Source organism: Schistocerca cancellata, chromosome 1 (assembly GCF_023864275.1).
Source record: "Schistocerca cancellata isolate TAMUIC-IGC-003103 chromosome 1, iqSchCanc2.1, whole genome shotgun sequence".
NCBI classification, from domain to species: domain Eukaryota; kingdom Metazoa; phylum Arthropoda; class Insecta; order Orthoptera; family Acrididae; genus Schistocerca; species Schistocerca cancellata.
Window position 1 is genome coordinate 1,165,522,178 of NC_064626.1, and position 13,681 is coordinate 1,165,535,858.

Here is a 13,681-nt window from a genome sequence, read left to right on the forward strand (position 1 = left end):
AATGCAACCATCAGCCACCCACCAGATTCCTTTACCAAATTGTATAACAGGTTATAAATAACGATTAAAACAGATTTTTAACAACTATCCTCTAAACTAGATGAAATGCCATCCAGTTTAAATGAAATATAATCTAATCAAAGACCTCTTGCAACAGGCAAAGTTCGAGTATTGCTTTTAAGGTATGTACACGTTTTTGAGAAAATACCAGATGTTATTAGTATGTGCCAATATCAAATGGAAGTTCATCCCCATGAAATGTACTGTCACAATATATACTCCATCGCATAGAGCAAGTGTGGGGTGGTCATAAAGGAAATATGGCAAGTGCTTGAGTGGAAAATTATGGAATCCTCAATGTCACAATAAAGCCGCCCCTTACTAGCGGTGGCAAAGCCTGGTGAAAATGTTTGCCCCATTTGGATGCATGGGCTATCAATAAAATCGTTATTACTGATCGCACTTGGCGAGACAGTAATCTGACATAGGGAATTTTCTGTGAATGTATCAGATTTACTGTACTTATGCATCGGAATTGAAAAACTAGTATCGATAAAGTTTATTAATGACCAAAGTAAACTCCTTTATGTTGTTTTAAATGCCTCCATGTTGTGTACATACTGTCTGTCTCTCGGCTGAAGATTGGCGCCTATGTTGCTGCCATCTCGCCCCATATGGGGCATTGAAATACAAGAAAGAAAGAAAAAATGGACGATAGCCAATAGTGCTTTTAGTAGTTTAAATCTGTCGATAGCCTTGTTGATTATCGATAGTGCATATCCAGTTTTCGTCATATGATTGAAAATCAAAATACCTTCAATTCACAATACAGAAACTAGGTCATGTGGAATCTCATTTAGGTGATAGTAGGAGTCCAAACCCCTCAGACCCTCCCTTGGCTGTGTCTGTTCCATTCCAGACTAGAACAACTAAACCACATCATTTGTCAGTGTCTTGATTACCTATCACCATGCCCTCAGAAGAGGATCATCTTAACCAAGACCCTTCCCACCCCTTCTAAAATGGTATTCTGTCACCCACACAACCTCCAGAACATGCTAGCCCACCGCTGTGACACTCCAAATTCCAACCCCTTGCCACAGGGATGATACAGCTGTGGAAGACGCAATTGCAATACCTGTCCAATACACCCATCAAGCACTTCTTGTTCTAGTCCTGTCACAGGCTTACCCTACTCCACCATAGTTTGGGCCACCTGTGAAAGCAGCTACGTCATGCACCAGGTTTGCTGCAATCATTGCACCACTTTCTATATTGTTATACTAACCAGCTGTCCAACAGGATGAATAGCCACAGACAGACTGTGGCCAAGAGAAAATTAGACTATCCTATGGCACAACATACAACTCAGCATAATTCAGTGGCTGCTTCAGAAACCGTGTCATCTGTATTCTCCCCTCCTCTGGTGACCTACTGTTCTCGCACTCTCCTCCCAACAGTTTCAACCTTCTCTGTCCAATCACATTCTCTCCATTCATTCCCTTCATCCTCATTGTGTGCTCCCCTTGCCAGCACAACTTCCCGTCTTTCCCCTTCCCTACTCCTCTCCTTTTCTGCTGCCCCCCCCCCCCCAACAATCTCACTTCCACCCTACGATGCTCCTGGCAGTGTTGTCATGTCTCTATCTAGGCCCTACACGTTCCACCAGAAAACGTTCATTTCTTCCCCCACACGTACCCTGATGTCTTTCCCCCTTTCGTATTCAACTCCAGATTGCTGTTTTCGTACGTCGTGACAGCTGCATTCCGGTTGGTGCTGCCAGATATGGCGGTCGTGTGTGTGTAAGGTGTGCTCTCTTGTGAGAGTGCGAGTGTGTATGTCTTCTTTTCTTTTCTGAAGAGAGCTTGGGTCGAAAGCTAAATGTTTAACAGTCTTTTCGTTGTGCCTGCCTGCAACGCAAGATGTCATCTTTACAGTACCTTTCTTTTCCTAATATTGTTGATATTCCAATCCGCAGTTCAGTAGTTTGATATTTTCTAACCGAGTTTGATGCTGTTCCAACGGACATCACGTCGAGAAAAAGAAGCGAAGATCAATTAATCAGTCACCACATTTTCATCTGGAGACGACGTCCTTTTCCGACCTCAACTGTCGCTTGGAAAGGTGGGTATTGAAATTTGCAATTTTTCAATGTCTGTGGAAGTGTGTTTTCTCTGTATATACGTAATCTTAGTACGGTTCATAAGCGCGGGACTAACGAATCAGTTGTGTACGTTATTTTTGTTGTGGGTGCTTTGTTCTGTCAATTTGACATTATGATCCAGGTATAATGATTTCATGCGTGTTGAATCATTAACAAGTGTTTGTTTTTCCAAAATTTTTTGTCTTTATGAGTTGCAGGCATTAAATTATTTGATATTGCTCTAAACCGAACGTGCTATGACCGCAAGTAAAACGACACAGCTTTGAATTTCATATATGTAATCTGCCTTAACGGCTATATGTTGTCTACCAACTTGCTTAGTACGTTCTTCTCGTGTTATCAATGGGACATCGGTTTGTGTCCACTGTCAGTGACGACAAACGCGGACGCACTGTGATGTTAGGCGTTTGCAGTTATGCCAAGGATGTAGTGTGGGTAAAAGTGTGATGCTGCTCTCTACCACCGAATTACGATGATGAGAATAGTTTACATCTATACAATGAGCTGTTTAATGCAGGGGTTGGGATATGTTATCACGTATTTGAACTCGGTCATGTACAAAGTTAAAAGCATCAGCATTGGCGTCCGCAGAAATTCATCCAGACAGGAAGGCTGAGGTGTCAAGACACTAAAATTACCATTTTTCTTATAAAATAGTTGGTCTGTTTCTAAAAGTGTCATGCCATAAGAATTAAGTTTTGTAGGTGTCACCAAAAATGTATCCCAGAGAATTGATGCTTATCCATTCATTGCATGAATAAAAATTCCAGATTCCAAGGATAGGTGAAGGGGGCGAGGGGGAGGTGGAAAGTGCCCCTTTTCCCCCCTGTGGGCTCCTATGAGAATCAGGAGGTGCAAATACAGTTTTCAGATGTTACAGAGTTGTTCACTAAACGAATGGACTCCTTTTCGCAGTACAAGAAACTAATGCTCTTACTGTGCTAACTAAATAGTGTATTAGTTTAAGAAAAGTGTGATCAAATAACGATTGATTGGTATAATTTTGGGTGGTAGAGGAACTGTTCAATATAAAGTTAATTTATTACTGCTAAAATTCATTATAACTACACATTATGAATAACTGCAAAAGTCAAAATATTGTTGCTTCCTGAACGATTTGGCAAATGTTGAAAATAGAATACATGGAATCAGTAAACTCTGTATTGCTCCACAGTCATGTTATCTTTTGGCTGTCTGAGCTGCTCCTTACTAAAGCATGAATGTGCTGTTTACCCAGAAGAAAGCACTGGAAATTATTTCATCAAGTAAAAAGAAATGAGTCCTGGAGTACACATAGCCATATGAGATGGTGCGAGCTGTGGCAGAGGTGGATGGAAAGAGGGTATGGAACCAAACACACAGGTTGTGAACCATCCAGTGACCATGATGTGCTGAGCAGCATTTTGTGTGACTGGGTATGCTAACTTGCCCATGGTCACAGGTATTTGATGGCTTTTCATATCGACAGAAAAATGATAGGTGCCCCCAGCCCCATAAAAAGCAGTGCAGTAGTGTTTTATTTTTGCTTAAATGTAGTGTTTTGGAACCATCTAACACATATTTTGATCCCATAGTCAACCTTGTGTCAAGGTATGTTAGTTCTTATGCCCCACCTATAAGTGAAAGCATCTTTCTACATCTGTACCCTGCAAAAAGTGCTTGGCAGAAGGCATGTCCCATTGTGCCAGTTATTAATGCTTTCTCCCATTCTATTCACATATAAATAATTGGAAGAATAATTGTTTTAATACCTCTGTGTACTGTTACTAGTCCGAGCTTGTCTTCACAATCAAATGGCTCTGAGCACTATGGGACTTAAATTCTGAGGTCATCAGTCGTCTTCACAATCCCTTTGGTAGTGGTACATAGGGGCTTGTAATATATTTCTAGGTTCAGCACTTAAAAGTTGGTTCTAAGTAGGTTCACGTAGGACAATTTGCATCTGGCAGAGCAGTTTTTCAGAATCTTTGTGCCTTTCCCATGGGTCAAACAAACTTGTGAAGAACCATGCTGACCTTTGTGTCCATTTGACGTCCCATGGTAGTCCTGTTTGGTGTGTCCCCCACACACTTAAGCAACAGTTTATGATGAGTTGCAAAAGTGTGTTCTATGCAGTCTTCTTTATAGACTGATTGCATTTCCCTGGTATTCTACTGCCAACAAACCACAGTCTGTCACCTGCTTTTAACATAACTGAGCCTATGTGATGTACAGTGTGCAAATTGTTACAACTAGGTATTTGTATGAGTTGACGTATTCTAAGTGTGACTCACTGATATTATAGTCATAGTATACTATATTTCTTCAATTTGTGAACTGCGCAGTTCTAAATTTCTGAACATTCAAAGCAAGTTGCCAATCTTTGTGTTAGTTTGAAATCTTATGAAGATCTATTTATGCAGCTTCTTTGACAGTACATCATTATAGGTAATCATCTACAAAAAGTCTGAGGTTACTATTAATACTGTCTCCAAGGTTGTTAGTATACAGTATGAACAGGAAGGGTCCCAACACTTCCCTAAGGTACTGCTGAAGTTAGTTCTGCATCTGTTGATGACTCTCTGTCCAAGATAACATGCTGCATCCCCCTACCAAAATCCTCAGCTCAGCCACAAATATCTCTTTATACCCCATATGATTACACTTTTGACAATAACTGTAGGTGTGCAACCGAGTCAAATGCTCTTCAGAAATTAAGAAACGCTGCATCAGAGTGCTTTGGTCCATGGCTTTTGGTATGTCATATTAGAAAAATGAGAGTTAGGTTTCACATGATGGATTTTTTTCAGAATTCTGCAACAGATGGATATCAAAGATATTGGAAGGTAGTTCTGTACATCATTTCTGCTAGTGTGACGTCTGCTTTCTTCCAACTACTGGGTGCATTTTTTTGTTTGAATGATGTTCAGTAGATTACAGTTAAGGGGGGGCCAACTCAGCCATTAATTCAGCATAGAATCTTTTAGGGATTCCATCAGGCCCTGGAGCTTCATTAAATTTCAACATTTTCTTCTGTTTCTAAATGCCACTGACACTGATAACTGTTTCACTATCTCTTCAGTGGTACAAGAATTAAATTGGGGCAATATTCCTGGGCTTTCTTTTTCTTTAGAAGAATAGTTGAAAAATGAGTGAACATTTCTGCTTTTGCCTTGCTACCCTCAATTTCTATAGCAGTCTCATCTGCGAGTGACAGGACACTAACTTTGGTGCCACTAACAGCCTTTATATATGACCAGTTTTTTTTTTTAAAGATGTTTTGGCGATATTCTGCTGAGGTAGTCATTGATGACTTCATGCATTGCTCTCTTGACAATCAAATGCATTTCGTTCAGCCTCTATATATCTACAGCTCTCTGCTTTGTAGTCTGGTAGTCTGCTTCTTTAGGAGTTTCTTTAGAGAGACTGTATACTGTGAAACGTTTTCCCCCATCTATTGACTTGTTCTATCGGGCACGACTATTCACTGTGTGGTGAACTATTCTTTTGAACTTTAGCTGTAGTTCCTGTACCTGATCCTGTTCTGAGCTGCAAGTTTCAAGTCCCTCACTGATATACGACAGTACTGCTTCCTTATCTAGTTTACCGAACGTATAAATCCTTCTACTTTTTTAAGTTGACCTTTGTGCTTTGGTAATATTTATTGCTACAGCTACCTCATGATCACTGATACCAGTTTCGATGTGGCCATTCTCAAAGTGGTCAGGTCTATTTGTTGCCATTAGATTTAATGTTTTTCCCTCATGGTAGGGGTTCCAAACTATCTGTTCGGTGTAGTTTTCAGAGACTATTTCACAGACTGTCTCGTCTCGCCCAACACGTAAAAAACTGTAATTATTCAAATTTCGAATAGGTTAAAGTATGCTCAGTACCATGGAAATAGAGAGATCACGCAATAGTCTGAAGTGACTTCAATCTATCGAGTATAGACTGGGATTTCTATGGATTCATTGGAGATGGTATGGACATTCAATCTCGTGAAATACTTTCGAACACAATTTTCTAAAAACAGTCTTGAGCAATTAGTTTGACAATCCACACACAATGGACATATTTTAAACGTTGTAGTTACAGACAGGCTTGATCTTGTCAGTGGTGTCAGTATAGATACAGGGATTAGTGATGATGATAACAGTACGATGATTTTTAATAAATCACTCAAGAAGGCCAGGAGAGCATTTTTGTTAGAATGAGCAGATAATCAGTTGTTAGTGTCCCACTTAGACAACGAAAGGGTGTCATTTAGTTCCAATATGATTGATGTAGAGAAGTTACGAGCAAAGTTTAAACAGATTGTAAACCACACTGTGAAGACATATTTGCTGAGCAAGTGGATTAAGGTTGGAAAAGACCCACTGTTGTTAAATAACAAAATTTTGAAGTTACTGAAAAAAGTGTGGGTGATGGCAAGCAAAGGGTAGTGGAGATTCGTCTGTCTGTAAAAACATTGATGTGCTGAGTGTACAACTACCACTGTCATACCTTAGCAAAAGATCTTGCTGAGAATCTGAGAAAATTTTGGTCTTGCATAAAATTACTAGGAGGGTTTAAGGCTTCTATACAGTCACTTGTTCACCAGACTGGTGTGGCAATAGAGGACAGCAAAAGGAAAACTGAAGTTTTATATATTGCATTTAAGAAATCATTCACTCAGGAGGATCATACAAACATACTGTCGTTTGACTATTTTACAGGCTCCCATATGGAGGACATAGTAATTGGGGTCCCTGTGTAGGGAAGTAACTGAAAGAGTTGAAAACAAATAAGTTGTCTGGTCTGGATTGAATCCCAATTCAGTTATACTGATACTCTGCAGCATTGGCCCCTTACTTAGCTTGCAGTTGTCGTGGATATCTTGCCTTACACAAAATCTCAAGTAACTTATTGTGAAATATTCACTCATACAGAGTATCAAGTGAAAAATGTGACTGGACTGAGAACTTTTTGGTAGGGAGCACAACACGTTATTTTGGATGGAAGCTCATTGTCAGATACAGAAGCAACTAAGGGTGTGCTCCAGGGAAATGTGTTGGGAACCTTACTGTTCATGTTGTGTATTAATGAGCTTGTGCACAATATTAATAGTAACATCAGACTTTTTGCAGATGATACAGTCACCTGTAATGAAATACTATCTGAAAAAAGATGCATAAATATTCAGTCAAATCCTTATAATATTTCAAACTGGTGCAAAGATTGGCAGATTAATTTAAATGTTAAGAAATGTAAAATTTTACACTTCACAAAACAAAAAAATGTAGTATCCTGTGACTGTATATCAGTGAGTCACAGTTGGAAACTGCCAACTCATACAAATACCTTGATGTAACATTTGGGAGGGATATGAAATGGAATGATCACATAGGTCAGTTGTGAGTGAAGCAAGTGTTAGACTTCGGTTTATTGGTAGAATGCTGGGGAAGTGTGATCAGTGTACAAAGGAGATTGCTTACAAATCATTCATTCGGCCCATTCTGGAATATTGCTCAGATGTGTGGGTTCCTTGCCATAGAGAACTAATGTCCATTATAATTATCCGGGCTGTTATGCCGTGGTCGGTTGATGAATTCTGTGTTGATTCCCAACACTTCGTCTCCGACTGCGGGAGACATCTTCAAGGGGGTCCGTAGCTCAATGGAAGGTCCAACACACCCACTGGCTCGCTACTGACTGACTACTCAGTCAGTAGCGAGCCAGTGGGTGTGTTGGACCTTCCATTGAGCTACGGACCCCCTTGAAGATGTCTCCCGCAGTTGGAGACGAAGTGTTGGGAATCAACACAGAATTCATCAACCGACCACGGCATAACAGCCCGGATAATTATAATAGACATATTTCCGGCCGTGAAAGTGTACATTTTAGTATAGAGGACTAATAGAGGATCTTGAAAGTATACAGGGAAGGGCAGCTTGAATGGGAGAGTGTCAACTGAGCAATAAGCACTCTGTCTTCAGGTCACAAGTGGCCCATTGGGACCAAGCGACCACAGTGTCATCCTCAACTGAGGATGCGAATAGGAGGGGTGTATGGTCAGCACACCACTTTCCTGGTCGTTATGATGGTTTCCTTTGACTGGAGCCGCAACTATTTGGTCGAGTAGCTCCTCAATTGGCATTGCGAAGCTGAATGCACCCCAGAGTGTCAACTGAGATACTGAAGAAACTGGTCTGGCAGGCTGAGGGCTCCCGCTTGCCAATGATGCTTGGCAGATCTGGACAGTAAGCCAACCAAGTGCTAGCAAAGCCTGACAATGCTTAACTTCTGTGATCTGATTGGAACCAGTGTTACCACTGCAGCGAGGTTGTTGGTCAAGGCAAGAAATACTCCTGCCAGTACTAAGTTTATTCTGGTACCAATGGGGATTCCTTTTTGGCCGCAAAGCTATTATTATTTGTTGAATACATGGAGAACAGTTTCAGGGAAGTAGCAGTGTTTTCAGAAATGAAAATGATTCATTTCTGATTAAAATGGCATACCCAGTTCAGTTGTGGATACCGCTTGCCTGTGATAAGCAAGGTGACATTCCTGTAGCTTTCACCCCCCCCCCCCCCCCCCCCCCCTTCCAATCTCCTTTGACAGACCAATGATGAGTTACATGCCAGTCTGTAATGATGGGATGTGCATTTTGTCTGTCATGTCCAGTGGCAATCAAAGAGCAATGTGATTGATACTGGAGCCTTCATCTTGGCCTTTGAGGGTGACTCGTTGCCTAAAAAGTTCAAGGTAGTGGTATATGGATGCAATGTGAAATTTTATGTTTCCCCTCCCATTTGGTGCTTCAGTCCTGTCTCTATGGATTGTGGAGGTCAGTTAAACTTTAATGCCATCCCTCTTCCCCCCACTCCTTCCACCCCCTCCCCTACCCCACAGGGAACACTGTTCCCTCTGTTTACTGGACTGCACTGCATTCCAAAGAGAAAAGAAAATTCAAGAATACAAGACTTGTGATCATCACACATATCAGGAGGCCAAGAAGAAATAAGATTGTTGCATCCTGTACGTATGACAGTGACATTTGCTTTTGCTGCGTCGTCGTCTTCCTCTCTAGCATCAGTACACCCGCCCTTTGCACCTTGTATGTTGGGCCCACAGGGCCGCTTGACTACACGCCCTCCCTAGGGAGTTGGGGGCCCTCCTTCCCTTTCGACACTTCCCTCCCAGGATTCTGATCATCTCCAAATGGATACCAGCCAGTGGCTGAAGAAGCGACAGGTTGCTGGTTGTAGGGCTTCACGTTCCTCCTCTGTCCCTGAAACTGGGGCAGACAAGCCATTACAGCTATTGAAATCGTCAGATTCCACCTGTCTGCTTTGACCAATGACGTCACCAATATGGCGGAAACGACCATTCACAGCAACTCCCATATCATGACTATGACGTCATTACGTAAACATGACAACAAACACAAAAATAGATCCAAAAACCATAAAACACATATTCCTCCAAAAATATAATGAAACTAATGGGACAAGTGGGGGGAAATTTGGGGGTTTTTGGGTGGGGACAAACTAAAAATAAACACACGCCACTAAACAAAACGACAAAAATTATAAAATAAAATGACCACTACCTTACCAAAATCAACTAAAAGCAATATCCACTGGAATCGAACACGTCCTTTGACCTATATAGGACAACAGAAATCTACCGATACCAAATCATAAAACCCAAAACTACAACCACGTCCACAATCATCAGTACCTCAAAAACACAATAAAACAACAAAATTGGAATCGAACACTTCCCTTGACCTATATAGGTCAACAGAAACTACCGATGCCACACTATAAATCTCAAAACTTTCACCACCACCACACTTAATACTACCTAGAAAATCAAAATTGGAATCGGACACTTCCCTTGACCTGTTATCCTTACGACATCTCCACATATAGCCGTCTCTGGTCGTAGATGATCGAACTTTAGTAAGCTTCATTTCTTCGCGACACACTGAACACTTCACAACTTTATCCTAACCTCTGAATAGTTGAAGAAATTTCATTAGAGACAACTCACTGTCCCCCATCATCGCCGACAACCGAAAACTGTTGACCTTCTCAGTCATATCAATACCTACCAAAGACATAAACAAAGCTATTTACCAAAATTCACACACGATGAACAGAAAAAGTACAATAACGTCGATATAACGAAACCAAAATTGTTAACACACTGAAAAATATTCTGCTAAAAGCTCAGTCACTACTGATACCACACACGTGCAATGCTACCACGCAAATGAACGCCATACGCCACATAACATGCTACCCATACACACACCACCAGAGGGAACCACCGACTGCAACAATATGCCACATGTTGTTGTTGTTGTTGTTGTTGTTGTTGTTGTGGTCTTCAGCCCTTAGACTGGTTTGATGCAGCTCTCCATGCTACTCTATCCTGTGCAAGCTTCTTCATCTCCCTTCTGAATCTGCTTAGTGTATTCATCTCTTGGTCTCCCCCTATGATTTTTACCCTCCACGCTGCCCTCCAATGCTAAATTTGTGATCCCTTGATGCCTCAGAACATGTCCTACCAACCGGTTCCTTCTTCTTGTCAAGTTGTGCCACAAACTCCTCTTCTCCCCAATTCTATTCAATACCTCCTCATTAGTTATGTGATCTACCCATCTAATCTTCAGCATGTATATTGCTACCATAACCCCTCAGCCAGTGGCAGCAAGTGATCTAGGGCATAACCTGACTCCGTGATCCCTTCGTAGCCTCACAGTTCATCGACAACATTATTCTCCAGTGTAATTGCGGCAGTTTTTTACGCCACCTGGCTGAGCTATGACATCTTCTGAGCACTTCCCCTGCCTTCTGTAATGCCCTTCAGGAGATATGGTTCCTAACAACATGGACCCTGGTCCTTCATGGATACTGGGTATCGTCAGGTGGAGCTTACACATATACTCTGGACACTTTATATAGTGACCTTGTGCCTCTTCATTCACCTTTGGAGGCTGTGGCTGTTCTGGTAATGGCATTTCAGGAGATTACCATCTGCAATGTTTACCTCCGTGTCGATGGTGAAGTGTCTCAGAACATATTGTTTGCATTGGTTTCTCAGCTCTCCCCTCCTTTCCTAATCTGGAATTATTTCAACGCCCATAACCCTTTGTGGGGTGGAACCACGATCACTGGCCAGGGGAAAGATCTCGAAAACGTATTGGTCAACTTGACCTTTGTGTCTTGAATGTTGGTACCCCCACAAACTTCACTGTGGCGCACGGTACTTTCTTAGCTATTGACCTTTCCATTTGCAGCCCCTGCCTTCTCCTGTCCATCCACTGGAGAGTCCACGATTACCTGTGTGGTAGTTACCACTCCCTGATCTTCCTGTCCCTCCCCTCAGTGCCACTCCTGTGGATGCTTGCCCAGATGGGCTCTCATCAGTATTGAGTGTCAACTTTAGTTGCCGACCACATGTAGATATCAATGAGGCAGTCCAGGATACAATTACACTCATTCTTTCAGCATTTGATTTGGTGATCACCTGTTCTTCAGGCCTCCTCCGGCGGAAGACAATACCTTGGTGGTCATCAGAAATATCATGGGCCATTAGAGATCATAAGCAGGCTCCCCACTATCAGCAGCACCTATTGATGGAGCACCTCGTTGCCTTTAAATGGCTCCTTGCCCAGGTCCATCACCTAATAAAATGATGGAAACAAGACTGCTGAGAACAGTGTGTTTCAGCCGTCAGATTATGTACCTCTACTTCTCACGTTTAGGCTAAGATCAGACATTTCTATGGCTCCAGCTCTCAGCTGATATACAACTACAGCATGGCAAATTAAGTGTTATTGTTTTCTATGTTTTCGTTGTAGTATATTTATTACATTTCATGCCTGTTTTTCTGTTTAAGAGGTTTAATCTTGCATTATTGTAAGTTTAAATTCATCCAGTATGTAATGCAGTAGTAGCTCACTGAACAGCTAACTACATAGCTCATTAATGGATCAGCAATCATTGGTGACACAACAGGAGGGTAGCAAGTTGCATATCTATATTCTGTCTGCTTTTATAGTTTACTTCTTCATTTAGTCCTGCTACGATGGCTAGTATGTGTGCAAGCTGTGTGCGGATGCAAATGGAGCTGGCCGCAGTTCGTAAAAAGCTGAATGCGCTTTTGGCTAGGGTCAGTTACCTTCACGCTGTTGCCTTGGGATGCAGCAGTGGTGGAGAATGTGGCACATCGCATGGGGCACCTCAGGTGTCACTTGTTTTGCCCATGGGCTCTGCTTCCGAGGCACCTCCTAGTGTACCTGATGTGGTGCATCTGCCCTCAAAGTAGGATGAGTGGCGGGTGATAATGCGTTCACATCACACGAGACGGAGTGACTGGCCACCAGGCCTCACCCCTTCATCCAGTAGGTGGACAGGTGGCTGCTCTTACAGCAGGGAACGAGCAGCCTTTCGGGGTGGGGGGGTGTTTACTAATTACTGGGAGCTCCAGTGTTAGGCGTGTTATGGAGCCCCTTAGGCATACAGCATTCAGGTCTGGAAAGAAAACCAAAGTGCACTCGGTATGTCTGCCAGGGGGCCTCATTCAATATGTGGAGGCAGCCTAGTGTGCGGCTATTGATCAAGCAGGGTGCAGTCGTCTGCAAGTTGTGGCACATGTTGGCACCAATGATGCCTGCCACATGGGTTCCGAGGTGATCCTCAGTTGTTCAGGTGGCTGGTGGAGGTGATTAAGACTGCTGGCCTCGCGTGTGGGTTGCAAGCTGAGCTCACAATTTGCAGCATCGTTCCCAGATTTGATTGGAATCCTTTGGTTTGGGGCCTAGTGGAGGGTCTCAACCAAAGGCTTTGTCCACTCTGTGATTGGTCTTGGCTGCAGATTTTTAGAACTTTGTTATTGTGTGGGGATTTGTAGGACTCCCCTTTATATGCCAGGGATACACTACACAAAGAAAGCAGCTCTTTGGGTAACAGAGTACTTGTGGAGTGCACATGAAGGTTTTTTAGGCTATGCAGTTGTTTTAGGTGCTTTGATGAACATCACCAGTTGATATGCAGCAAGGGAAGTCAAATGGTGTTCAGAATAAAAACACTTCCCCTGTCAATAAAAGTATCCATAATAAAGTTCATGAATTTGCTGCCCTCCACGAAATTTCTCGTATTCAAATTATTCTTGGGACCGAGATCTGGCTGAAACTCGAAGATGAAAGCTCTGAGATATTTAGTGAGTCATGGAACGTATACCAGAAACACAGATTAGAGGTCACAGGAGGGGGAGTGTTCAGTGCAGTTGACAGAAATATTCTCTCTAGTGAGGTTGAAGTTGAGTGTGAGAATGAAGTTATCTGGTCGTGTATAACAGGTGTAGATGAAACCAAGGCAATTGTTGAATTTTTTTACCAGCCACCCATTTCTGCTATGACAGAGTCATTCAAAAATGTATAGGGTCAATAGCGCATAAACACCGAGATCATGCAATACTAGTTGGAGGCGACTTGAACCTAGTGAATATAGACTGGGATGTCTATGGATTCTCTGTGACAGCCAT

The 13,681-nt window shown here is 42.3% G+C and overlaps 1 protein-coding gene across 3 annotated transcripts in view; it reads left to right on the forward strand.

The window, feature by feature from the left end:
• Positions 1–1,846: 1,846 nt before the first annotated feature.
• Positions 1,847–13,681, forward strand: part of LOC126163190 (uncharacterized) — a 94,710-nt gene continuing 82,875 nt past the window's right edge. Inside the window, exon 1 of one of the 3 annotated variants that reach the window (XM_049920153.1) lies at positions 1,847–2,124. Coding sequence is in view for 1 of the 3 variants with exons in the window: in XM_049920146.1 (XP_049776103.1) it covers positions 2,277–2,285 (9 nt within the window). In the remaining 2 variants the exon portion in view is untranslated. Of the gene's footprint in view, positions 2,125–2,177; positions 2,286–2,646; positions 2,782–13,681 lie in introns of those variants that run through there. The other 2 variants (XM_049920146.1, XM_049920157.1) reach the window with 2 other exon arrangements.